Source organism: Salvia splendens, chromosome 10, assembly GCF_004379255.2.
Source record: "Salvia splendens isolate huo1 chromosome 10, SspV2, whole genome shotgun sequence".
Taxonomy (NCBI): Eukaryota; Viridiplantae; Streptophyta; class Magnoliopsida; order Lamiales; family Lamiaceae; genus Salvia; species Salvia splendens.
The window spans coordinates 5,679,083-5,706,689 of NC_056041.1; the positions used below are offsets into that span (position 1 = coordinate 5,679,083).

Sequence of the window (27,607 nt, forward strand, 5' to 3'; positions counted from 1 at the left end):
GATTCGATTGAGATCATAAAATTATAACAGATTTCATCTTGAATTAGGAAAAGATTGCGTCGAGGAATTGATTTGCAAAGAAGAAATCACGTAAAAATTGAGAGCACAATCTGCATTCATGCGCTCAATATTAATATGACATATACGCCCTTTTGATAATAAAAATTTAATTTAATAAAGCCACATGAAAAATTGTGGACCTAAAAATTAGTGGTTTAGAATAGTTGTAGTTAGCAATTAGAAGATGAGTTAGCAATTGATCACATCATTATAATTTATTTTATAATTTTTATAATATTATATCCGGGGAAGATTATCAATTCTACATAATATGGGAAGTATTCCTCCACTTAATATCAAAGAATGACGAACAATTCAGGTTTAGGAGTATTCCTCCCGATTTTTAATAAAATAACCAGGTTTGGTAGTCTCTCTTTTGCTTTTCTTAGTTAACTATCTGTCGCTTAATTTTGAGTTTTAACTAAATAAAAAAGTCTTTGTTGAAAGATACACAATTTGATATATTTTGGAATTTGTCACAAGTTCGAGTTTAGTTAATTTCAATTGTGATAAGTTTGATGAATATTTCGAATCTACTATTGAAAAACCATTTGTCTTCTTGATAGCTTTTTACCAATCCTCATTGTGGTCACATTTTAGTGGCCAAAATTATTGAAAATTGCCTCAAGATTTCTGCTCCTATCCAAATTTTAATTTCACTAAATACATACTCCCTCCGTTCCATAGTAGTGGAGTCATTTTGCCATTTTGGTACGTTCCATAGTAGTGGAGTCATTTTCCTTTTTAGTAAAAGTTAACACATTTCTTCTCACTTACTTTACTCTCTCTTACTTTATTCTCTCTTCATCTCTCTACTTTCTTAATCTCCGTGCCGAAAAGAAATGCTCCCACTACAATGGAACGGAGGGAGTACTAAAATCGGTCATAATTTGGTATGGAAAAGTAAAGAAAATATAAACAACATTCCCAACAACTCCATGCCAACTGAAATACTACCTGTTTGTAGTCAAACGTCATTAATCCTAATCCCAGTGGCATAATAGTCAATTTGGGTATGTAATCAATTATTTAAATTATTTCTCTTAATTTCAATTTCCCAAATAGTAGTAAGCAAATTCATTTCCTTTCTAAATCCTCTCCGAGTTTAACGGCTCCGTCACATTAGCGGTTACCGTCAAACCATGAATACCATCACCACCCGCCGGAAAGTAGTTCCGGTGGCGGAGAATGGCGACACCGCCGACAAGCAGGACCAGATCCTCCTCTCCGCCGCCATATGCAACGGCGAAGACCTCGGCTCCTTCGTCCGGAGGGTATTCGCCTCCGGCAAGCCCGAAACCCTACTTCTCCACCTCAAGCGCTTCTCCAAATCCAAGGAATCTGAGATCGAGGACGTCTGCCGCGCTCACTATCAGGACTTCATCACCGCTGTCGACGATCTCCGATCTCTCCTCTCCGACGTCGATTCGCTCAAATCGTCGCTCTCCAACTCCAACTCAAAGCTCCAGAACGTCGCCGTCCCGCTCCTCACCTCTCTCGATTCGTACGTCGAGGCCAGGAACAAGTGCGGCAACATCACTCTCGCGATCAATTCGCTCAACACGTGCGTCCGGCTGATGGAGCTCTGCTCGCGCGCCAACTCTCATCTGGCGGAGAATAATTTCTACCTGGCGTTGAGGTGTTTGGACTCGATTGAGACGGATTTTCAGGACCAGGTGCCGTCAACTACGCTGAAGAGGATGGTGGAAAAGCAGATCCCGGCGATTAGGGCTCACATCGAGAGGCAGGTAAATAAGGAGTTCGGTGATTGGCTTGTCGAGATCCGGACTGTGAGCCGGAATCTAGGTCAGCTCGCCATCGGTCAAGCTTCGGCTGGGCGACAAAGGGAAGAGGAATTGAGGATGAAGCAGCGGGAAGCTGAGGAGCAAAGCAGGCTTAGCTTGAGAGATTGTGTTTATGCGCTTGAAGAAGAAGAAGACGATGATGAAATTGATGGGGTTATCGATGGGGGAAACGGCGGTAATGGTATTTTAGGTTTCGATTTGACGCCATTGTATAAAGCTTATCACATACATCAAACTCTAGGGCTTGGGGATAGATTTAGGCAGTATTATTTCGAGAACAGGAAGTTGCAGTTGACTTCTGATTTCCAAGTGTCGTCGATGACCCCTTTTCTGGAGTCTCACCAGACGTTTTTTGCTCAAATCGCTGGGTTTTTCATAGTGGAGGATCGAGTTTTGAGGACGGGAGGAGGCCTGATAAAGAAGATGGAAGTGGAGAATTTGTGGGATACTGCTGTGATGAAGATGTGTTCTGTGTTAGAGGATCAGTTTTCTAGGATGCAAACAGCAAATCATTTGTTGTTGATTAAAGATTATGTTAGTTTGCTGGGAGTTACATTGCGTAGGTTTGGGTATCCAATTGATGCTTTGCTTGATGTTCTTAGCAAACATAGGGATAAGTATCACGAGCTATTGCTGTCAGATTGTCGTAAGCAGATGGCTGAGGCTTTGGCTGCTGATAAATTTGAGCAGATGTACATGAAGAAAGAGTATGAGTATTCGATGAATGTGCTTTCGTTTCAGATACAGACTTCGAACATCATGCCTGCATTTCCTTATGTAGCGCCCTTTTCATCTACAGTCCCTGATTGCTGTAGAATAGTGAGGTCTTTCATTGAGGATTCTGTGAGTTTCATGTCCCATGGTGGGCAGCTTGAGTTTTACGATGTGGTGAAGAAGTACTTGGACAGGCTTTTGACTGAGGTATTGGATGGGGCTTTGTTGAAAGTCATCAACAATTCAATAGGTGGAGTTACTCAGGCTATGCAGATGGCTGCAAACATGGCAGTGTTTGAACGCGCTTGTGATTTCTTTTTCCGCCACGCTGCACAGCTCTCGGGTATCCCTTTGAGGATAGCAGAGAGGGGGAGGAGGCAGTTCCCTCTGATCAAAGCCCGTGATGCGGCTGAGGAGACCCTCTCGGGGCTGCTGAAACAGAAGGTTGATGGGTTCCTAACCTTGATGGAGAATGTGAATTGGGTCGCTGATGAGCCTCCTCAGGGTGGGAATGAATATGCGAATGAGGTTATCATTTTCTTGGAAACCTTGATTTCGACTGCTCAACAGATCTTGCCAGTGCAGGTGCTGAAGCGGATCATGAAAGATGTTCTCTCTCATATATCAGAGATGATAATTGGGGCTCTACTTGGAGAGTCAGTTAAAAGGTTCAATGTGAATGCTATCATGGGTCTTGATGTTGATGTTAGGTTATTGGAATCATTTGCGGAGAACCAAGCTAGTCTTTTGTCTGAGACAGATGCTAGTCAGTTGAAATCAGCACTTATTGAGTCAAGGCAGATGGTGAATCTGCTTCTGAGCAATCACCCGGAGAACTTCTTGAATCCGGTGATTAGAGAGAGAAGTTACAGTACACTGGACTACAGGAAAGTGGTTACAATCTCCGAGAAATTGAGGGATCAGTCGGATCGCCTATTTGGCTCTTTCGGAACAAGAGGCGCTAAGCAGAACCCTAAGAAGAAGTCTCTGGATACGCTGATAAAACGGCTCAAGGATGCCAACTGAAGTCACTCAGCAACTGTATGTTCCATGTACCTTGATGATATCTCTGTTTCTCTAGAGTTTCTTGATTGCCAATTATATGCCGTAGTGTTATTGCTGTTGTTGCTTTCTCTTGAAAACTTTGAACCCATTCTTGTACGTATAATGTCATTTTTATTGTATTAAATTCTTCAGAAAACATGTTAATGAGGATCCCTTTGTTTCGGAGCTTTTGCAAGAAAACTGATGAAATGATTTGCTGAATTCTGTCTTAGTTTCTATATTATGGTAGTGTTCGGTTGCCAAGATAAAATAATACCAAGATATAATGTAGGATTGAGTTGTAAGATTATTTTAGTCATAGGGGTTTAACTATAATTAATTATCTCATGATTATCCATCTAGGATTGAGTTGGAGGATTGAATTTCATAAACTAAACACACTACCTATTTAATCTCAGATATAATCTTGCAAATTGAACACCCCCTATGATGATTATATATTACTCTCTCCATTCCAACTAAAGTTGAACCGCATTCATCTATGGGATGCCCCAACTAAGTTGAGTAATTTCTTTTTTTTTAACAAAAAAACAAAACATCTCATCACTCTTACTTTATTGCAAGCAGTGGTCAAAGGTGAAGTACATATACTAGAAAACTTTAGGTTTGTGTAATTTGGAATCGGATCCTCTGCTGTGCCCCTTGGCACAGCAGGAGCTGCTGTGTATTAAACGCAGCCTCCAACAAATGAAACGCAGGTATGTTTTTTTCATTCTTTTTATTTCCTTTTCCTTTCTTTTACAATTTCAATCCTTTTTGCTTTCCTTTATTTAACTAAATTACAAGTGCAGATTTAATATGGGTATTTGTGCCTGAATTAATAGCCGACATAGACATTATCAAACTCACTTAAATTATGCAACTACCATAAATTCATACGCAAACATACAATAAAAGAAAAGCAAAAAGGAATGAAATTGTAAAAGAAAGGAAAAGGAAATAAAAAGAATGAAAAAAACATACCTGCGTTTCATTTGTTGGATGCTGCGTTTAATACACAGCAGCTCCTGTTGTGCCAAGGGGCACAACAGAGGATCTGATTCCGTGTAATTTGTGTTGGAATTGATTGAAAGCTAAGAACAGAACTGTGTGGTTCGGTTTAGCTTATGAGTTTAGTGGGTTAGATAAGATTTAGTTTTATACTCCCTGTCAGTAAAATGTTGTTCAGTTTTGTCATTTCGGTCCGTCCGTAAAATGTTTTCTATTTTACTTTTTTCCATTTTTTGATAAATGGACCTCATTTTCCACTGACTCATTACACTCACATTCTATTATAAAATCAATATATAAATGTGGAACCTACATTTCACTCACTTTTCTTCACGTTTCTCAAAACCCTTGACGAGTCAAACATGAACAACATTACCCGGACGGAGGAAGTAATATGTAGTTCGGTGAATGGACTTGATTTGGTACATCGTCTTAGACTCGAAATGGTGCTGCGGAGAACTAGTCTTGCCTTTGAGTGTTGGTCTATACGAGCCAATTCAGCTTCCAGATCATTGTCATCTCGAATAAACCAAACACTAGTATTATATTGACGACATTTTTGTTAGAGCATCCGCAATGGTGCGGATGTCCCGCGCGGACACCCGACGGCAGACATCCCAAGGACATCCCGGAATTCAGCCGGGAAATCCGCCATTGCAGATGCTCTTATACTCCTAAGTTTTTTTAATAAGATACATCAAGAATGGTTTTTTATTTATCGCATCAATTTTTCTTTATGAGCAACAGACATTAGCTATACACAAATATGAAATACTCAATCAAATATAAGAAGCTAGCAATAGTAGAAGATTTTTTTTTTATGATCAATAATATAGTAGTAGTAGTAGAATTCATCTATGGGTGGGAATTAGCATCTATCTCAATACACTCGCAAAAAAGGTAACTTCGTCCATGTAAAAAAGCTGCTTTAACCTTTGTGCAAAAACATTTTCTCCATATAAAAACGAAGATGCTCAAGAAAACCCAAAACTAACATGCCATAAATATAACTGATCTTGGTCTTTGGCTAAAATCTTCCATCCAAACTCACTTTTTCACCCCCAACTTTTTCGACAGTAGCTTCTGACCCCCACCATTTCTCCACACACCACGAACCGGGGCATGTGCATCTGGCCCGTTCGATGAAGGTTCACCCTCATCAGAATCTGGATCCTCCTGGTTGGAGTTTTTCAGATCTAAAAGAGCTTCATCAGAGCCATCGCCTAGACGTGCTCGGAGAAATTTGGATGTTTTCTTCCGTTGCTTGCCTTTCCCACTGCCGTTGGAATGATTCTGATTAGTTCCACCAACAGCAACTGCACTTGATTGGGAAGGTGAAGCACCAACTGTAACTGCCAGCTCCAACCTTGCACTTCGATATCCATCCTTTGACAACACTTCGACCTCTTCCTCTGGGGCGTTGTAGCTCGATTGCAACGCTCTTACAGTGCTTATCACATTATCAGCAAGATTGTTTTTAACGGAGGAGCTGGTGCCAAAATCTACAGGCTTCCCTTTTCCTTTGCCTTTGCCTTTTTTAGAGCCGTTATTCCACCCATTTTCTCTTGAAGCCATGTGAAGATTGTATGCATCTATAAGCTCTTTCTGCTTCTGAGGATTAGGGAGGAGTCCGGCCAACTCAAGAACAAGATGAGACAAACCAAACTGATCTACATATGTTAGGTATGTCTCGACATCCATTGTGCCTAGCCGGTATTTACCAGAGATATCTTTGAAAGCAGAGAATTTGTCTTCGTCGGATCCTAGAGCAGCACGCATTTTCTCCACCAGAGATTTGTTTGCTGTTTGAACATTCCCTGCCTTGCTAGCAGATTGGTCATCGGTGGTTGATTTGCGTGACTGGGCTACTACTGACACTGGAGGAAAGTCGGCAGTAGAAGCAAAAGACTCGCGGTCTGAAAGACTAGGGGCTGATGAAGAATGACCTAGCCGATTATTGCTTCCAGATGCCCTTGATGAAAGCAGAGAACCAGCAAAGGATGTAGTAGCAGCTGACTGCGGATGAATCCGAACAGAAGTTGATTGGCTAGAAGACACAGATCCAATTTCTGGAAATGCTCTGCTCTGTCCCGAACTAGATGCTGATCCAGAAATAGCAGTTACTGGAGGCCATGCACGAGAATTGTTGACTGGCTGTGCAGGTGTAGGACTACCTACTGGCCAAGCAGGAGCTGAGCTTGAGGAGCTAGTCTGTTTTTTATTCTGGCGGGTCTTGACTGGCAGAACTGGCGTACGACTAGCTACCGGCCAAGCAGGAGCAGAGCTTGAGGAGCTAGCCTGCTTCTTGCTCTGGCGGCGCAGATGAGCAGCCATAGAGTTTGAGGAAGCATCAGTTTGAGAGCTGTGTTGGTTACCCCCAGCACCAGCTGCGAGAGGAGGAAATGCAGAGTCTCCCAGTGTTCCACTCATTGAACTTTGAGACACGGCCTGTCGGTATCTTGATGGTAGCTCATAGTCTGTGGTACCGATAGATTCCAGAGGTGATATAAGTGAGTCAACATTAACACTTTCTCCATGATCATTTCGAGCTCGACTATTTGGTGCTGCAGCACTTGCTGTCTCAAGACTTGCTTGGATAGCCAGAGAAAGTTCATCTGCAAGATCCCGACGAAAGGTCCGTGCTCTTCCACGACGATTCTCTTGGTCACTGCTTCTTCTATATCGAAAACTCGTAGGTATCTATACAAATTGCAGAGCATGTGGAAAAATTAGGATGCCATCACTTGGGAAAGTTAGTTGGAACCCAAACAGTGGATCCAATTAAAGGGATAGACTAAAAATGAGCAGAAGCATCCCTATTCTCCTCACCACACCCCAACCACTACAGCATGTCCCCAGAAAACACTCGGCAAAGCAAAAAGGCTAATATGACAAAGCATCTTATTCATATGGGTCAAAATTTTATATATACCTGAAGAGCAGCACTGCGTTGTGAACGTGACATACGCCCTCCATGCTCCGTAGCATTATGCCTCTGATATATAAAGCACATACAGGAAAAAGGCTCAACTAAAAGAAAATGATTACTCAATCGTATGCCTCATTTTCAGTACGCACAGTAATTTACCTTTATTTCAGATTCAGAAGTGAAGACAACAAACTTTTTGGCAAGGCAGCTTTCATCCTCACAGAGGAAATGATCTCGACGAAAGTGGATCTGCAAACAGTTAAATCATTTAGAATTGTAAGGTAACTTGATGTTGAACATGATTAGCCGAACAATGTTCTACCTCCAAATTATCATAATTCCCATAGTACTCATACTCTCCTGGATGCTGCCTGCACATAACAGGATAGAGTCACTTGTTCAATATGCACAGCAGACAATATGATTCATACTTACAACTATAAATTAAAGGTTTACCTTCGACATATATGACAAGTATAATGTTCAGTCTCCATGTGAGTATAAAGCTCATTGTCCCCATAAAATGGTGTCTGGCAAAATTCACAAGGGGGGTGTCCTGAGAAGCCACCTCTTTCACTTTCAGTTCCATCCACTTCCGAGTCGCCAGTGCTTATATGCTGACTAAGTTGTGATCTTGTATACAACTTTTGCTCACATATAAAAACCTGAAAATCCAGGACAATTCTATTTTTTATTTAGGCAGAACTAAACAAGCTAAACTGAGCGGATAGGAGAGTATATAAATACAAGGGAACAATATTTTTTTAAAAATTGCCCACACAGCCCCATCCCCTATATAAATTCTCCACCTTGCTGACAACCCTCCTTTCGGATCATTTGCAGAAGTTAGTTAGGAAATGCACACAAGAAGACTGAAATCCATTAATCGACTATCTCTTCCATATCGAAACAAAGAGGTTGAGTATTTCGACCAAATTAGCAATATCATGTGTAGCTGGTAGTCCTAATGCAAAAACTCTTTATTTTTACATTACCAAAACTCGCAAAGCACCAAAACCTAGTCCATGCAAATGCTTAGCACAAAAGAATTATCAAATGCAGGCCAATGATATAAGACACTATAATTAAAAATTAATTCAAAACACAAGCCATATTCCATTATATTGCCCATGGAAACCAAGGAAAAATTTTAAGTTATAGCTTCTGCAGCATCAAACAACGGGGATAAGCCCTATCAAGTATCATCCATTGCTGGAAACACCAATTTTCAAGGATGGTTCTACCAGAATATTATGAGAATACCATTATGGTATATCCCGAACAGCGGACATAATAATATCCCTCAAACTACAACAGGGAGAGCATCTCCCAGCTAGTCAGTAGTCAACAATCTACTCATTAGTTATAGTCCTTTGTAACTGTGTAAAACCAAAAACAATAAGCAAAATACATTTTTACTAACAGACTAATAATCAGACTAGACTCTCAGCTCACAAGCTAATAGTAAGTGTTTCTTAGACCATCAAACTTCCATCAAACCAATCCCATTCTGACATTTAAGAAATTTCCAAAGACTAAAAGTCAAATATAAATGTGGAAGTAAAGATCATGAGATTTATTTACACCTTTCTTCCCTCCAAGCACAAGCTGCACATGAGCAACCTATGCTTGTGAAACAAATGGCCCTTCAAATGATCAATGTTCCTAAACTTGGCTCTTCTCCTGGAACCATCATCCGGTTGGTCCTCCTTATCACATTCAGCGCAAGAAAGCCTGCACATCGCCTTGATCATCTTATAATGATCTGAATCATCAAAAAAGGCCAGCGTATCATCATGATACCAGTACTGTCCCATCTTACCCTCTCTCCTTTCTGGGGGGAATACTGTGAAGTCACTGATCGTCTTCGTATAGCCCCCCAAAGCCTGTGCCAGATGCAGCAAATTTGATTTAGACACAATGTCAAAACAACAATAATTTTTCAGCAATTCAATATACAAACTAGTTCATAGATGCGAATCCGAAAAATAAGGCGGCCTAAAGTGCACCTAAGCCCAATAAAACTTCGCATTGAAACCCCAAATTCACAAAAACAAACAGTTAAATCATGAGTTGTGGAGAAGAGGATATAACCTTGGTGACGAAAACGACGTCGTTCTCAGTCTTGCAAATACAGCAGCTGCGGTCATTGCAGATAAATCGGAGGCGAGAGACGCAGGTGGAGCAGACATCCTTGTGGCCGCAAGCGCCGTATGCCACCCACTCCAAGCTTTCAGCACAAACTGCGCAGCTATCGTCCATCTCAACTATCGAATTCGTCGATGATGAAACAAATCTAGGGTTTCTGGATCGGAATTTCACAAATCGCGCCTAATCGGTTGTGTACGCAGCTGCTGCTATCTGTATTTTGTATGAATCTTTCTAGGGTTTCAGATGTGATGATTTGGGAATGGAAAAGGAATACCGAATCATTCCACCAAAATTGATTAGACTTTTTTGATGACTGTAACAAAATTGTGGGAGTAAATGAATAAAGAACAAAATTAAATGGAAAAAGAATATCGAATAATATTTCCAACAATATGTTCTAATTATAAATATGTCTTGACGATATTTTTCTGGGTTGATATAATATGATTTTAGGTTTATCACAATTATATGTCATAAAGTTTTTGAAAATACATGTTTTGATATATTTTTATTGGGATATTATACTTTAAAATGGAGATATTATTATATTTCAATTTCCATAACTATACGATTGATAATATCAAGTATTGTACTCCTAGAACAATAAATTATTGCATAAAAGTTAGGTGCCTTTAAATACTTTACAAGGGAAGTTTTATGTTGTGTTATTTGTCAATTACTTAAAATTAATTATTCGCCAATTACTATCAATAGTTAAAAGAATAGTTTTCTTTAGGCCATCCGCAATGGGCGGACGATGGCACGCCCGATGGCGCGCATCGTCCGCGCCCACTGTGGATGTGTGGCATAGTCCGCGGACGATAGTCGCGACCTATGCTTCAGGCGCGACTTAAACCGCGGACGATGGTCATCGTCCGCCCATTGCGGACGTCGCGGACGATGGTCGCGGACGATGGCCATCGTCCGCGACATCGTCCGCCCCATTGTGAAGGTCGCGGACGATGACACGCGGTTTCGTTTTTTTATAAATAGCGTTCATTTGTAACATTTCATTTCACACGATTTCATCTTCGAAACTTACATTTACATAATTACTACGAAATGGATTCAAGCCCCAATAGCCCTACGTTTAGCGGAGAGGCGCATTGGCCGGGTACAGAACCCGGCGATTATCGTTCGTTCGGCGACAACACCCATTAAGATCCCGATTTCAGTACGGAATCGTATGGGTTGTCTGATATAGAGCCGTTGCCGCACCGCCCAACCGCATCGGCCGATCCCGCCCCCGCAGCGACCGGCGCCGCCAAGGGGAAGGCGAAGCGGAACCGGCAGCGGGCGCAGAAGTTGCCGCCTCCCGGTGACTGCGATGAGTACGCCCCCGGCCGTACGAACTACACCGACGACGAAACTCTCACTTTGGCCCGGTGTTGGGTAGATATATCGGAAGATCCGATATTCGCCAACAACCAGAGACAGACCGCGTACTGGGAGCGCATCGCGGACCTCTACAATTCGGTCAAGCCGCCGACCGCGTACAAGCGCAAGAGTGAGCAACTCCGCAAGCACTGTGATCAAATCAAGAAGCAAGTGAACTTGTACTCGGCGGAGTTCGAGAAGTGCGCGCGGTCACAGGGGGGCGGCGAGAGCGTGCACGACGTGCGCTCTAAAGCGATGTTGTCATACCGGTCGATGTTCGGCGAGTTCAAGCACGAGGCCATCTGGGCGCTCTTGAGGGAGAAGCAGAAGTTCCAATGTGGAATTCTACACACTGGTGCGCCGAAGAGGACGAAGGTCACCGAAGCTGGTGACTACACGAGCAGCGGCAGCGGCACTAACCCGGTTGACCTCAACCGGACGTACGTGAATGAAGGGAGTTCCGGCACACCGGTGTCCTCCCGGCGTCCTCCCGGCATCAAGGCTGCGAAGGCCAAGGGGAAGGCGACCGCGACGTCATCGTCGACCGCTGCCGCCCCTGTTCCGGACCCGGATGAGCTCCCGACGCAGACGGCCACCGCGTTTGCGTCGTTAGCTACAGCGTCGATGGCAAGGACGATGTAGCAGACGCACAAGGCCCTCAAGAAGTGCACCGACCCCGAACAAGCCGAGTATCTCCGTGCATTACTCGATGAGTTGCGTAGGAAGTTGGGAATTGACCCGACTTAGTTTTTTTCTTTTTTTAGTTGAATGGTGTAATTTTTTTTTATTAAAACTTCACCGCTTGTTATTTAGTCGTTTTTTTTTTACTCATTACGTGTTATTTGAAAACAGTTAAATTAATTAAATAAAACAACAAAATGATGATGTGACGCGTCATAGGGCGCGCCTTAGGGCGCCCCACTGCAGGTAGAGAAGGAGGAGGATAAAAATGCTGACGTGCCGCGTCATAGGGCGCGCCTTAGGGCGCCCCACTGCTGATGGTCTTACATAGATGGGCATGCCATTGTTTTTCAGCAAGCTTGCCAGTGTAAAAAAAAAAGAGAGATAAATTTATAATAGTACTCCAAATCTGTTGAGGAATGTTGAAAGAATAGACTTGCGGACCAAGTAGTAGACCAATCATAGAATCATAGTCAAACTTGGCAAGTATGGAAAGTAATTTTTTTTTGTAAAATGCAGTATTTGTAAATTTATAATACCTTCGTCCTAAAATAGATGATCTATTATTCAATTTACAAAGTTTGCAATGTTGTTTAACGTGCAAGCGAAAACCGAAAATAAAAATAGTAGATAATCATAAAGTTGAAACAGTAATTTTCAATTTGTAAGTAGTACTTATTTTCAGTAGAATAGACCAAAAATGTAAATCTTCTTCTTCATTTAAAGTTGAAACAAAATAGTACTCCTAATTAGAGCATTTGCAATGGAAGGGCTAATCGAGAGGCCTTGGATCGGCCCTCATCGGCCTTCCACTGCGGGGAATGAGCAGGTCAAAGGCCCCTCTCATATGGCCGATACAACGGCCTTGGCCGATAATCAGCCACCCATTGCTGGGATAGGACCGATCGTAGACCCTTAATTTTTTTAATTTATGATTATTTTTTTAATCCATATTTTCTACTATAAATACACCGTCTCATTCTTTTCATTTTCCACACCACCATCTTTTTCTTTTCTTTGTATTATTTTTTCCAATATTATAAGACAACGAAGATTTGCATATTACTAATATTTTTGCATTTTGATTTATTTAATTTGATATCATAAGTGTGAAAAATTAAAATAAAATAGTAATGATGTGATAATGAAATGAGAAGTGTGATGGGCTATGGGATAGGCCCTAAAATGAAATGCTGACGTGGAATGAAAAGACCCTTTCATTGCTAATGCTATTTTACATCCAAATTTTAAGATTTATTTGAGTACTAGTAACTATATAAGCTAGCTTGTGCACAACCAATTTTGAACTTCAACATGCTTTAAACATTGGACATTTAGTAGACCATATACTATCGTGGCCTATTATTATGAAGCATGTTACGAGAGTGAAATACGAAATGTTACACCAACTAAACTAAATTGCATATTCTGACATTAATCTTAATCATGTTCAAATATTGATGGTTGGGCGAATTTTTGATGGTAGTGAATGCGGGTAAAAAATATAGATCACGACACAGGGAATTACGTGGTTCGATTTACTGAGGTAAATCTACGTCCACGGGAAGAAAGGAGGGCAAGATTGTATTGCTTGATCTGGTTTTCAGCTTACAAATACAGACTTGCTATATGATATTTGATGTCTAGAGCGTTCCCCCTTCTAGTCTATCTGATCTAAGTTCTATTTATACATTGAACTAAGATCGTGGCTTGCATCACCACTAACTAGGTCGTGGCTTACATCACCACTAACTAGGTCGTGGCTTACATCATCAGTAATTAGGTCGTGGATGTCGTGGAGGTCATGAGATCCTGCATGGGTCCACTATCTCTTTGTTTGGTCCGCTATCCTGCATGAGATCCTGCATGAGTTGACACCACTATCTCCCAGTTCGGTCGAATAATGAGACCGAACTGCTGAACTATTGCCGAGCAGCTTTTGCCAATCTGAGAGTAGAGCTTGATTGGTCGGCTTTTACCGAGCTGTAGGCTGGGGCCGAACTCTTTGGTAATGCCGAACTGATACTCTTCCTTGGGGACCGAACTGCTGAGCTATTGCCGAGCAGCTTTTGCCAATCTGAGAGTAGAGCTTGATTGGTCGGCTTTTACCGAGCTGTAGGCTGGGGCCGAACTCTTTGGTAATGCCGAACTGATACTCTTCCTTGGGGACCGAACTGCTGAGCTATTGCCGAGCAGCTTTTGCCAATCTGAGAGTAGAGCTTGATTGGTCGGCTTTTACCGAGCTGTAGGCTGGGGCCGAACTCTTTGGTAATGCCGAACTGATACTCTTCCTTGGGCTTGGGCTGATGGGCCGTCACTGCTATTGGGCTTGTTTAGTACGTACCCCATCACTACCCCCCCCGAAAAGCGAAGTGAATCACTTCGGCGAAGCGAGTCACTTCGGCATTCTGGATAAAGGTACGGGGAAGGCTGACGTCAGGGGACGTGCCTTGCGCGTGACTGCATTAAATGCGACAGTAAAATCCGGCCGTTGAATCCTGAAAAGGTGGGATTCGAAACGGTGCGATGATTTTGAAATCTTCTCCGAATCTGATAAATACGTCCTTTCTTCATCATTTGAACACTTTTGCTATTGCTTCTTCTGCATTCTCTCTCTTTCGCGTAAAAATTTCCTTCCGCTTTCAAGAATTTCTTCAGAATTTCTTCACTTTCAAAGAGTAAGAACTATGTCTTCTTCTTCTTCTTCTGAGTCAGGTAGCGGTAGGAAAGGGGATAAGGGGTCTTCTAGCCGGAAAGAATCCGGGGAGAAGACCGTAGAGTATTTTCACAGCATCTTGAGTAAGGATACTGTGATATCCCTACACGAAAAATATTTTTTTCCTGGGGGGAAGGTTGCGATTCCCGACGACCTTCATAGGGCTGACTCGCCGCCGGAGGGTTACGCCACCGTTTATGAAGCCGGCTTGGAATGCGGGCTTCGTTTCCCTCTTCCCCCTGCCTTTGTAGAGCTGCTTGATTTTTTTCAACTCCCTTTAGGTCAGGTGACTCCGAACTCTTGGAGGCACTTATCGGCCTTTGCTGCCGAACTGCGTAGGTTAGATAAGGATCTGTCTCTGAGGGCAATCCTTAATTTCTTCCAGTTTAAGAGAAAAGGATCTTGGTTTTACTTGATCCCTTTACAGCCTTTTAGGGCCTTCTGCAAAACCAAGTGGCCAAAGTGGCAACATCGCTTCTTTTTTTATAATAGGACAGCGGCTCCGGGCTTTCCCTGGAGAGGGCCGAAGTCCGTGATTCCTCATCCTCGGTTAGAACCGTTGGACGAGCTCGAGGGCGAGCTCAATAAGATTCCTATGATTAGGAAGCAGTACCTGGAGTCTGAGCTCGTCAAGGGCGACTTCGTGTTCGACTCCTCGTCTTCGGACGAAGAGACCGAGGGTGAGGAATTCTTTTTTGTGCCTTACTGCTTTTGTGGCGAAAACTAACCTTGCTTTCTTGCTTTTTGGCAGTGAACATGCTAAATAAGATTAGCCGCAAATCCTCCGAGCTTAAGGAGCCGGAGAAACAGAAGGCTACCAGCTCGGCGCCTGATGCCGAGAAGAATCCGAAGAGGCAGAAGACCTCTTCTTCGGATCCAAAAGAGCCGGAGTCCACTTCGGCAAAGAGGAAGGGGAAGACCCAGAAGCCCCCAAGAGCGCCGGAGAGAGACATCGTCTTGGCGCCCCCTTCGGAGCATGTCTGTGAGCCTTTTGCATGGCCAACGGACTTTGCCGAGGTAACTTCTCTTCTTGATTCTTTGGCTTTGCTTCTTTCCTATGTTTTTTTGGTGGCCCCTCTGTTGACTCTTTCCTTTTTCCATTTTCAGAGGAATAGCATGCTCAGCAAGCTCGTCGCGGTCGAACTCTCTAAAGCGTCCAGCGACTATGCTGAGATACAGAGGAAGTTGGCGGCTGCTCGTCACCAGGCCGAACAGGCTAAGGCAGACTTTGAGAAGGCCAGAGCTGCTAGGATCTCGGCCCAGGATGAAGCCCAGTTTGCCAAAAACCAGCTCGTCATCCAGCGAGAGCAGACGAAACGGAGGGATGCTGCCGCCGTGGTTGCCCAAGGGGAGGTTCTCCGTGCTTTCGCGGAGAAACTCTTTCTGAGCAATCAATTTTCGGCCTTTGTCGGTGATCTGCTGAAACTGATGACCGATAATGCCGAGCAGGGGCCCGAAGTCGTCCTGCCGTTGTACGGCCGAGAGATAGCAGCTCGTCTCCAGAGTCTGCCGCTCCTTGAGGAGCTTGCTTCGTCCTCGGTCCTGCTTTCTGCTGACCGAGTTCGTAGTTGCCGAGCTGACCGGGACGAGAATATGGAGGCTATCTTTGCCTCCTTAGGGCCAGTTTCACCCGCTCCAATTTTCCACGGAGAGGGTGAGACCGAGCAGCTTGATCAGCAGACCGGAGACAGGCAGGCCGAGCAAGAGGTGCTGCTGATCGGTGATGGGGGCACCGAGCAGGCTGGGGGGAGCAGGGAGGCCGAGGCTGAAGCTGAGGCAGACAAGGAGAAGGAAGCTGAACCTCACCGAGGAGCCGGAGACGAAGCTGGCGGAGTATGATTTCGTCTCCCTTCTCTTAGTTTAGTTTCTTCCTTGTTGTAAAATGGCCTTGAAGCCCTCCTTGTGTAAAAAATTTTTTCTTATGAATGAAAAAATTCTTCTTTCTACACTTGTGTCTTCGTATAGCTTTTCGTACTCTCTTTTACTCCTGTTGTGGTTTACTACCTGCTCAGTAAACTGAAATGCCGAACTGACATAGCTGCTTTGTATTCTTAACTCTTAAGGAGCTGGAGGTACTTCACTGGAAGTGGCTGTACTCTTCCGCTTTAGACGAAGCTGAGAAAAAAGCCATAGCTGACCAGATGAAGAATGACGAACTCTTGGCTTGTTTAGTGAAGCTGGAGGCCGACAATAAGGACTTAGAGTCCGAAAAGAAAGATCTGGAGGCCGAGCTGAATACTGCCGTCGCTGAGAGGACTGCGTATGAGGATTTCATCTGCGGACGCGGGGGAATGAGCATATCTGAAGTTCAGAATCAAGTTGATGAACTGTGGGAGGAGCTTCATGTACTCCGGAGGAACAATGCGCTGGAGAGCTCGGCTTGCCAACAAGTCGTGAAATCATTGCGGCGCTGGGCTTCTCGGTACGACATCATTCTTTCCCGGCGTCCCTCAATCGAGAGATTCCTTAGGCATTTCCCGCCAACAGATGGTCGCACTCCAGCTCAAACCCCTGATTCACTTGCTCAAAACCCTACTCCAAGTCAGCAACGAACTCAGGAACAGCCGGAAACGTCAAGACGAGAACGGACTCAGGAGCAACCGGAAACGTCAAGACAAGGACGGACTGAAGTTCGTAGAGGAGCTGTGATTATGAGTGAGCAAGATCAACAAATGCTTCGTGAAGAGACTCTTCGCCGCCGAGGTGCTAGAGCTTCCCGGGCTCTGGGAAGAGGCGGTAGGTCGATTAGAGCATCTCGTCGACCTGCTTATTCTTCAGCTGCCGAGAACGCCCGAACTCGGCTTCACGAGGATTTTTTGAATAGGTGGCTCAACTTTAGCAACCGTGGACAGTAGAATAGTCCTTTGTAATAGCGTAACGCCTTCTCGTAGGGCAGCGGAGTTTTATGCCGAACAAGATTTAATAAATGAAATTTTCATTTCGCTTCTATCACTGCGTATTTACAGCTCAGCGAAAAAATTTCATCGTGCTTGTCCTCGGTCTTATGAAGTAAAGTTCTTTGACCGGACTCGTCCTCGGTCTTATGAAGTAAGATTCTTTGACCGGACTCGTCTTTGGTCTTATGAAGTAAACTTCTTTGACCGGACTTGGTCCTCGGTCTTATGAAATAAACTTCTTTGACCGGACTCGTCTTTGGTCTTATGAAGTAAATTTCTTTGACCGGACTTGGTCCTCGGTCTTATGAAATAAACTTCTTTAACCGGACTCGTCTTTGGTCTTATGAAGTAAGCTTCTTTGACCGGACTTGGTCCTCGGTCTTATGAAATAAACTTCTTTGACCGGACTCGTCTTTGGTCTTATGAAGTAAACTTCTTTGACCGGACTTGGTCCTCGGTCTTATGAAATAAACTTCTTTGACCGGACTCGTCTTTGGTCTTATGAAGTAAACTTCTTTGACCGGACTCGTCTTTGGTCTTATGAAGTAAATTTCTTTGACCGGGCTAAGCTTGTGTCCTAATTTGGCGAGTTTTATCGCTCGGATCGGACTTTCCCTTGTCCTAATTTGGGGATCGGACTTTCCCTTGTCCTAATTCGGCGAGTTTTATCGCGTGGATCGGACTTTCCCTTGTCCTAATTCGGCGAGTTTTATCGCGTGGATCGGACTTTCCCTTTGTTGCAGTTCGTTTCAGACGAACTGCTTGTTTCTTAAGCTGAATTGTGGTCTTGTATCCTCCTTAGAAGCTTGGACTCACAATCGTTGGCTTATATATGTTCTAAAAAGGGGATCAGCCTTCGAAGAACAAGATACCTCAGCGACATTTGTAAGAGACGACACGCACATAGACGGACAAAACGCACATAGACAGACAAAACGCACATAGACAAACATGAAAAACAAGTAAAAAACAAAGCATATACCCCTAGGACCGAACTAGACACAAGACTGACTGACCGGACTGTCTCTTACAAATGGAACTTCTTGAGGTTGGAAATGTGCCATGTTCGGGGTACTTGTTCTCCTGACATGTGAGTCAATTTGTAAGACCCTTTGCCGAGGACTTCTGACACCCGATATGGACCTTCCCATGTGGGTTCGAGTTTGCCCAGCTTTTCTGCTCGGCTTACTTCGTTGTTTCTCAAGACGAGATCTCCCACTTGAAATTGCAGCTTTTTCACCCTTTGGTTATAATACCGGGCTACTTGCTCCTTGTACTTGGCTGCTTTTATGCAGGCCAATTCTCTTCTTTCTTCGGCAAGATCTAGTTCGGCTCTCAGTCCGTCACCATTCATTTCTGAGGAGAAATTTAGAGTTCGGGGACTGGGTACGCCGATCTCAACCGGAATCACGGCTTCAGTGCCGTACACCATCGAGTTCGGCTCCGGTGTGACTTCGGTCATTTCGCCTGCCTCTGACTCCGGCTGCTGTGATTGCTATGCTTGATGGTGCCGATCTGATTGCTCGGCACTTTTAAGCGCAATCTGCAAACACTCGCTCTTTTTTTATCACCTCGGATGACCGCTATCCCTCCTTTAGTGGGGAAGGAGTTCGGCGAGGAAGCCTCTGATCGCTATGATCGGGCTTCTTTTTGTCTTCTCTAGATGAGCTGTCTAAAGACCGTTTTCGACGGTCTGCCTCATCGGCACGAGAAAACTGGTCCGCAATGTCCCACATCTCTTGAGCTGTTTGCGGACTGCATTCTACGAGCTTTCTGTAGAGAGCTCCGGGCAGGATTCCATTTTGGAATGCCGAAATGACAAGTAGATCATTGAGATCATCTACTTGTAGGCATTCCTTGTGGAATCTCGTCATAAAGTCGCTGATCTTTTCGTCGCGACTTTGACGTATAGAAAGCAGCTGAGCCGAAGTGATTCGGGCTTCCGCTTTCTGAAAGAACCTCCTGTGGAAAGCATCCATTAGATCTCGGTAAGATCTAATGCTGCCTTGGGGGAGGCTATCGAACCACCTTCTTGCGTTCCCGATAATGCTATTTTACATCCAAATTTTAAGATTTATTTGAGTACTAGTAACTATATAAGCTAGCTTGTGCACAACCAATTTTGAACTTCAACATGCTTTAAACATTGGACATTTAGTAGACCATATACTATCGTGGCCTATTATTATGAAGCATGTTACGAGAGTGAAATACGAAATGTTACACCAACTAAACTAAATTGCATATTCTGACATTAATCTTAATCATGTTCAAATATTGATGGTTGGGCGAATTTTTGATGGTAGTGAATGCGGGTAAAAAATATAGATCACGACACAGGGAATTACGTGGTTCGATTTACTGAGGTAAATCTACGTCCACGGGAAGAAAGGAGGGCAAGATTGTATTGCTTGATCTGGTTTTCAGCTTACAAATACAGACTTGCTATATGATATTTGATGTCTAGAGCGCTCCCCCTTCTAGTCTATCTGATCTAAGTTCTATTTATACATTGAACTAAGATCGTGGCTTGCATCACCACTAACTAGGTCGTGGCTTACATCACCACTAACTAGGTCGTGGCTTACATCATCAGTAATTAGGTCGTGGATGTCGTGGAGGTCATGAGATCCTGCATGGGTCCACTATCTCTTTGTTTGGTCCGCTATCCTGCATGAGATCCTGCATGAGTTGACACCACTATCTCCCAGTTCGGTCGAATAATGAGACCGAACTGCTGAACTATTGCCGAGCAGCTTTTGCCAATCTGAGAGTAGAGCTTGATTGGTCGGCTTTTACCGAGCTGTAGGCTGGGGCCGAACTCTTTGGTAATGCCGAACTGATACTCTTCCTTGGGGACCGAACTGCTGAGCTATTGCCGAGCAGCTTTTGCCAATCTGAGAGTAGAGCTTGATTGGTCGGCTTTTACCGAGCTGTAGGCTGGGGCCGAACTCTTTGGTAATGCCGAACTGATACTCTTCCTTGGGGACCGAACTGCTGAGCTATTGCCGAGCAGCTTTTGCCAATCTGAGAGTAGAGCTTGATTGGTCGGCTTTTACCGAGCTGTAGGCTGGGGCCGAACTCTTTGGTAATGCCGAACTGATACTCTTCCTTGGGCTTGGGCTGATGGGCCGTCACTGCTATTGGGCTTGTTTAGTACGTACCCCATCACTACCCCCGAAAAGCGAAGTGAATCACTTCGGCGAAGCGAGTCACTTCGGCATTCTGGATAAAGGTACGGGGAAGGCTGACGTCAGGGGACGTGCCTTGCGCGTGACTGCATTAAATGCGACAGTAAAATCCGGCCGTTGAATCCTGAAAAGGTGGGATTCGAAACGGTGCGATGATTTTGAAATCTTCTCCGAATCTGATACAGCAGCTGCAAATACAGCAGCTGCGGTCATTGCAGATAAATCGGAGGCGAGAGACGCAGGTGGAGCAGACATCCTTGTGGCCGCAAGCGCCGTATGCCACCCACTCCAAGCTTTCAGCACAAACTGCGCAGCTATCGTCCATCTCAACTATCGAATTCGTCGATGATGAAACAAATCTAGGGTTTCTGGATCGGAATTTCACAAATCGCGCCTAATCGGTTGTGTACGCAGCTGCTGCTATCTGTATTTTGTATGAATCTTTCTAGGGTTTCAGATGTGATGATTTGGGAATGGAAAAGGAATACCGAATCATTCCACCAAAATTGATTAGACTTTTTTGATGACTGTAACAAAATTGTGGGAGTAAATGAATAAAGAACAAAATTAAATGGAAAAAGAATATCGAATAATATTTCCAACAATATGTTCTAATTATAAATATGTCTTGACGATATTTTTCTGGGTTGATATAATATGATTTTAGGTTTATCACAATTATATGTCATAAAGTTTTTGAAAATACATGTTTTGATATATTTTTATTGGGATATTATACTTTAAAATGGAGATATTATTATATTTCAATTTCCATAACTATACGATTGATAATATCAAGTATTGTACTCCTAGAACAATAAATTATTGCATAAAAGTTAGGTGCCTTTAAATACTTTACAAGGGAAGTTTTATGTTGTGTTATTTGTCAATTACTTAAAATTAATTATTCGCCAATTACTATCAATAGTTAAAAGAATAGTTTTCTTTAGGCCATCCGCAATGGGCGGACGATGGCACGCCCGATGGCGCGCATCGTCCGCGCCCACTGTGGATGTGTGGCATAGTCCGCGGACGATAGTCGCGACCTATGCTTCAGGCGCGACTTAAACCGCGGACGATGGTCATCGTCCGCCCATTGCGGACGTCGCGGACGATGGCCATCGTCCGCGACATCGTCCGCCCCATTGTGAAGGTCGTGGACGATGACACGCGGTTTCGTTTTTTTATAAATAGCGTTCATTTGTAACATTTCATTTCACACGATTTCATCTTCGAAACTTACATTTACATAATTACTACGAAATGGATTCAAGCCCCAATAGCCCTACGTTTAGCGGAGAGGCGCATTGGCCGGGTACAGAACCCGGCGATTATCGTTCGTTCGGCGACAACACCCATTAAGATCCCGATTTCAGTACGGAATCGTATGGGTTGTCTGATATAGAGCCGTTGCCGCACCGCCCAACCGCATCGGCCGATCCCGCCCCCGCAGCGACCGGTGCCGCCAAGGGGAAGGCGAAGCGGAACCGGCAGCGGGCGCAGAAGTTGCCGCCTCCCGGTGACTGCGATGAGTACGCCCCCGGCCGTACGAACTACACCGACGACGAAACTCTCACTTTGGCCCGGTGTTGGGTAGATATATCGGAAGATCCGATATTCGCCAACAACCAGAGACAGACCGCGTACTGGGAGCGCATCGCGGACCTCTACAATTCGGTCAAGCCGCCGACCGCGTACAAGCGCAAGAGTGAGCAACTCCGCAAGCACTGTGATCAAATCAAGAAGCAAGTGAACTTGTACTCGGCGGAGTTCGAGAAGTGCGCGCGGTCACAGGGGGGCGGCGAGAGCGTGCACGACGTGCGCTCTAAAGCGATGTTGTCATACCGGTCGATGTTCGGCGAGTTCAAGCACGAGGCCATCTGGGCGCTCTTGAGGGAGAAGCAGAAGTTCCAATGTGGAATTCTACACACTGGTGCGCCGAAGAGGACGAAGGTCACCGAAGCTGGTGACTACACGAGCAGCGGCAGCGGCACTAACCCGGTTGACCTCAACCGGACGTACGTGAATGAAGGGAGTTCCGGCACACCGGTGTCCTCCCGGCGTCCTCCCGGCATCAAGGCTGCGAAGGCCAAGGGGAAGGCGACCGCGACGTCATCGTCGACCGCTGCCGCCCCTGTTCCGGACCCGGATGAGCTCCCGACGCAGACGGCCACCGCGTTTGCGTCGTTAGCTACAGCGTCGATGGCAAGGACGATGTAGCAGACGCACAAGGCCCTCAAGAAGTGCACCGACCCCGAACAAGCCGAGTATCTCCGTGCATTACTCGATGAGTTGCGTAGGAAGTTGGGAATTGGCCCGACTTAGTTTTTTTCTTTTTTTAGTTGAATGGTGTAATTTTTTTTATTAAAACTTCACCGCTTGTTATTTAGTCGTTTTTTTTACTCATTACGTGTTATTTGAAAACAGTTAAATTAATTAAATAAAACAACAAAATGATGATGTGACGCGTCATAGGGCGCGCCTTAGGGCGCCCCACTGCAGGTAGAGAAGGAGGAGGATAAAAATGCTGACGTGCCGCGTCATAGGGCGCGCCTTAGGGCGCCCCACTGCTGATGGTCTTACATAGATGGGCATGCCATTGTTTTTCAGCAAGCTTGCCAGTGTAAAAAAAAAAGAGAGATAAATTTATAATAGTACTCCAAATCTGTTGAGGAATGTTGAAAGAATAGACTTGCGGACCAAGTAGTAGACCAATCATAGAATCATAGTCAAACTTGGCAAGTATGGAAAGTAATTTTTTTTTGTAAAATGGAGTATTTGTAAATTTATAATACCTTCGTCCTAAAATAGATGATCTATTATTCAATTTACAAAGTTTGCAATGTTGTTTAACGTGCAAGCGAAAACCGAAAATAAAAATAGTAGATAATCATAAAGTTGAAACAGTAATTTTCAATTTGTAAGTAGTACTTATTTTCAGTAGAATAGACCAAAAATGTAAATCTTCTTCTTCATTTAAAGTTGAAACAAAATAGTACTCCTAATTAGAGCATTTGCAATGGAAGGGCTAATCGAGAGGCCTTGGATCGGCCCTCATCGGCCTTCCACTGCGGGGAATGAGCAGGTCAAAGGCCCCTCTCATATGGCCGATACAACGGCCTTGGCCGATAATCAGCCACCCATTGCTGGGATAGGACCGATCGTCGACCCTTAATTTTTTTAATTTATGATTATTTTTTTAATCCATATTTTCTACTATAAATACACCGTCTCATTCTTTTCATTTTCCACACCACCATCTTTTTCTTTTCTTTGTATTATTTTTTCCAATATTATAAGACAACGAAGATTTGCATATTACTAATATTTTTGCATTTTGATTTACTTAATTTGATATCATAAGTGTGAAAAATTAAAATAAAATAGTAATGATGTGATAATGAAATGAGAAGTGTGATGGGCTACGAGATAGGCCATAAAATGAAATGCTGACGTGGAATGAAAAGACCCTTTCATTGCTAATGCTATTTTACATCCAAATTTTAAGATTTATTTGAGTACTAGTAACTATATAAGCTAGCTTGTGCACAACCAATTTTGAACTTCAACATGCTTTAAACATTGGACATTTAGTAGACCATATACTATCGTGGCCTATTATTATGAAGCATGTTACGAGAGTGAAATACGAAATGTTACACCAACTAAACTAAATGGCATATTCTGACATTAATCTTAATCATGTTCAAATATCACATTTGATCCATAATGGTTCAATGAACTTCCCCTTCAAGTCATCCCCATTTTCACCAACCAAACTTAGTCGAGACAGATCGATCTCGTCGCGCAAGACCTTAGGGTGCCACGTAGGCACCCCGTTCTCATACGCATTACACGTCAGCCTTTGCAAGCCGCTCCCATCCAACCTCACCACGTACAAATCCCCATACGGCTGGAACTGATTCGGCAGCGCCACCGTCTCCGCCGTCACTCCTCCCAAATTCGCCGTGAACAAAAGCCACTCCATGTCCGCGCTGAAGCACACGTGGTTCAACCTCTCCCTCTCCTCCTCAAATCCGGCCACCTCCACTCTCCGAACTTCCGATCCGTCCGCCCTAGCTATGTATATACCGAACACGCTCGGATCGTCAGGCCGATGCCGATTCGAGGAGAATGCGATCGTCTCCCCATCCGGCGACCAGCTCGGCATCGTGTCGATCCACGCGCCGTCGGTCAGGCGGCGGATCCCGGCAGATTCGCCGGCGCCGGCGTCGATGATGTAGAGGTTTTTGTGACCGTCTCGGCCGGATCGGAACACGACGGATTTGCCGTCGGGGGAGCAGGATGGGAAGGCGTTGTTGCCGGTGCCTTCTTCGGTGAGAATTTTGATATCCGCGGCGATTTCGTCGCGGTCGTTTGTTAGATCTGATCGATTGAATGTGACTCGGGCGATATGGACATTCGCGGTTACGGATTCGAAAACAGGGCCGATCGATACGAAAATCACGTTTTCATCGGCGGGGTTCCAGCAATTGGAGAAGGTGGTTCGATTTTTGAACAGATTCCACCGCTTTGTGCCGTCGGATCTGAGGATTCTGAGGCCGGAATTCTGATCGAAGTCGCCGTTGAGTGCGATGAAATCGCCGGAGGAGGAGAAGGCGGGGAAAGAGCCGTTGATCCTGAACATGCGTAGGCCTTCTAATGGACTCGAAATTGGATCGAGATGTGGAATCGTGGTGGTTCCGGCACCGCCGCTTCCTCTGAAGCGGTGATAACCGAGAAATGAACCTCCCGGCGATACAAAGGGGTTGTAATGGTGGAAATCAGGGTTTATCAGCTCGGTCACAGGTTGGAATTTCTGTAACTCTGTATCGAAAATCTCAATGTGGCGATGATGTTTCCCCTTCCGCCTCGTTGCAAAGGCAATTTTCGCGCTATCCGGCACTGCGGCAGGGGTGAAGCAGTGGATCCCCGGCGGCGTCACGCGGCAAGGCGCGGCGGAGAATTCGTAATCATGGGAGAAATCGGAAGGCAAATCAGCTCGGAAAATGCTCCACCATCCATCATCGGACTGGCGGTGGAAATACAGTGTCGAATCGCCGCACCACGTCGGCCAGCCGCCGTGATTGGAAACCAGAAAACGCTTCGCCGGATTCGACTCACTAAAAACAACAACCTCCGTACGGAGATCGTGGAACTCGCCTCCCCACCGTCTATCTCCATAGGAAGCGACGGCGATTAGCTTACCCGATGGGGAGACGGCGGGGCTGAAATCGACGGAGCCGTAAGGTGTCAATCGCTCGACTTTTTCATCATCGATTCCGGCGGAATAGAGAGCGCACCAGCTCGTGAACAGCTTCTCGGGGCGCTCGTGGGCGGAGATGAAGTAGAGGCGGCGGTTATTGACGGCGGGGCGGTCGTGGAAGAGGCTACCCGCGGCGGAGGGGAGGGGTTCGGGATGAGCGTCGGCGCCGCCACGGTTGAGGAATATCTGAGCGGAACCGGTTCTCTCGGAGATGTAGACGATTGTGTTGTCGTCGTCGAGGAAGCTGCCGTTGAAGTTGATGGATGCGCCGTCGGTGAGGCGGCGCTCGGAGAAATCGGTGGAGCCGTTGAGTTGAACGGAGAAAATGTCGAAGCCGTAGTTGGCGCGGCCGACGGTGGAGAAGACAATGGTACCAGTAGGCGACATATTTTGCAGTAGAAATTATCGAAACTCTTAGAATTAGAGACGAAGTGAAATTTTTATCATAGTGATATGTCATATGGAGATAAGTGCGACAGGTGGATAGCATAAACCGACAAAATAAGTATGATAATAATTTTCAATATTCTGATATACTCAAATTTCCACTTTTGTCACCTTTCATAAACACGCATCAAATCTTGAAAATGATGCTACTACTCCGTAAATCACTGTACACTGCAGATAGAAAACATAGAAAGAGCATTTTCAATAGAGAGAGCAATAGTCCAGTTATAGGCCCGTCATAGTCTAGCCATAGGTCACATCATCAGCATTAAAAATTCCTCCTATCATATCATCAAGATAATCAATAGGTCAGCCATAGCCTAGCCACAATAAACAATATTATAAAAAACAAATAATTAACAATCACACAAAATACGGAATTAAATTTACGACACAGATACGAAAAAATTCAATAATAATATTAAAAATTTTAAAAATACATTAATTAAAAAATACATTAATTAAAAAAAATTAAATTAATTAAAAAAAAAACTCTTCCTCCACACACGAGCCACCGCCTCCGCCTCACTCCTCTCCGTCGTCGTCGTCGCCGCCGTCGCTATCCGGGACCCCCAAATCTGCGGCATCTAAGCCTGCGTCTGAGCCCCCCAACTGTGCCGCGGTGGCATTCAAATCGGCCCGCATACTCACGAGCTTTGAGTGAAGAAAACTCTTCTCCTCGGGATCAGTTGTTGTCTTCCAGTCAGCTAATATCTTGTACATCCGAGCCAGCGTTTGTTGACGCGCGAAGAAAGCGAGCTCGGCTGTCGACCTGCCAACAGGGGGGATGCCGACTGGACCTCCTGGGACCCCTGGCGAGCCCGTTGCGCCCGCCTTTGACCAACCGGGCGAGTGCGGCGAGTAAACGCGGGAGGGGACGGGAACTCCTGAACATCCTCGGGGAGGTTGTGGGAACCGCCGCTGCTGCCGCCGCTGTAATCACCGATATAGTTCAGTCGCTGCTTATTCGGCCAGCCAACATCGACACCTGCCCGAAACTTCTCGGAGTCCATCAGCACCTCATAGCAGTTCCAGTAGGTGAACTCCTTATAAAGCCCGGGCACGGGGAAGGCTTTCTCCGCCATCCTTCTGCAGTCCTCATCAGTTTGACCACTAGTCTGCATGAGGAGGGAGTTGGTGTACAAGCCCGAAAATCGGGAGACCGCAGCCCTGATTCGGTCTCACCCCTTCCGGCACTCCTCCCCGCTGCGTGGCCTCCCCTCCGGACAAAATGCCTTGCAGGCTGCTGCTATTTTAGCCCACAAGTTGACGATCCTCTGATTGTTCGAGGCGAGGGGATCATCGCAAACACTCACCC

General features: G+C 44.9%; 3 protein-coding genes across 4 annotated transcripts; 1 reads left to right on the forward strand and 2 right to left on the reverse strand.

Moving 5' to 3' along the window:
• Window positions 1–927: 927 nt before the first annotated feature.
• On the forward strand, window positions 928–3,845 carry LOC121752941 (exocyst complex component SEC15B-like). Its single transcript, XM_042148044.1, has one exon. It carries the CDS (start codon window positions 1,203–1,205, stop codon window positions 3,603–3,605), a length of 2,403 nt encoding a protein of 800 aa, XP_042003978.1. The 5' UTR covers window positions 928–1,202; the 3' UTR covers window positions 3,606–3,845.
• A 1,589-nt stretch (window positions 3,846–5,434) lies between these two features.
• Window positions 5,435–10,109, reverse strand: LOC121750706 (E3 ubiquitin-protein ligase ZNF598-like). 2 transcript variants are annotated; one of them, XM_042145290.1, is made up of 8 exons: window positions 9,658–9,734; window positions 9,386–9,449; window positions 9,150–9,297; window positions 8,020–8,228; window positions 7,886–7,934; window positions 7,723–7,812; window positions 7,567–7,629; window positions 5,435–7,334 (listed from the first exon to the last, which is right to left on the reverse strand). In XM_042145290.1, the coding sequence occupies exons 3-8, from the start codon at window positions 9,177–9,179 to the stop codon at window positions 5,682–5,684; spliced, it is 2,094 nt and encodes a 697-aa protein (XP_042001224.1). In that variant the 5' UTR covers window positions 9,180–9,297; window positions 9,386–9,449; window positions 9,658–9,734; the 3' UTR covers window positions 5,435–5,681. The 2 variants fall into 2 exon arrangements, with proteins under 2 accessions (XP_042001224.1, XP_042001222.1); XM_042145288.1 differs by having other exon boundaries at window positions 9,150–9,449; window positions 9,658–10,109.
• A 14,133-nt stretch (window positions 10,110–24,242) lies between these two features.
• LOC121750707 lies at window positions 24,243–26,329 on the reverse strand. Its single transcript, XM_042145291.1, has one exon. The coding sequence runs from the start codon at window positions 26,227–26,229 to the stop codon at window positions 24,283–24,285; it is 1,947 nt and encodes a 648-aa protein (XP_042001225.1). The 5' UTR covers window positions 26,230–26,329; the 3' UTR covers window positions 24,243–24,282.
• Window positions 26,330–27,607: the final 1,278 nt, after the last annotated feature.

Coding starts and splice junctions, on each gene's coding strand:
- LOC121752941 (XM_042148044.1), top strand. CDS start 1,203: ATGAATACCATCACCACCCGCCGGAAAGTAGTTCCGGTGGCGGAGAAT.
- LOC121750706 (XM_042145288.1), bottom strand. CDS start 9,825: ATGGACGATAGCTGCGCAGTTTGTGCTGAAAGCTTGGAGTGGGTGGCA. Junction 7,935..8,019: donor ACTTGTCATATATGTCGAAG/GTAAACCTTTAA, acceptor TGTTATGTGCAG/GCAGCATCCAGGAGAGTATG. Junction 7,630..7,722: donor CTTCTGAATCTGAAATAAAG/GTAAATTACTGT, acceptor TTTATATATCAG/AGGCATAATGCTACGGAGCA.
- LOC121750707 (XM_042145291.1), bottom strand. CDS start 26,229: ATGTCGCCTACTGGTACCATTGTCTTCTCCACCGTCGGCCGCGCCAAC.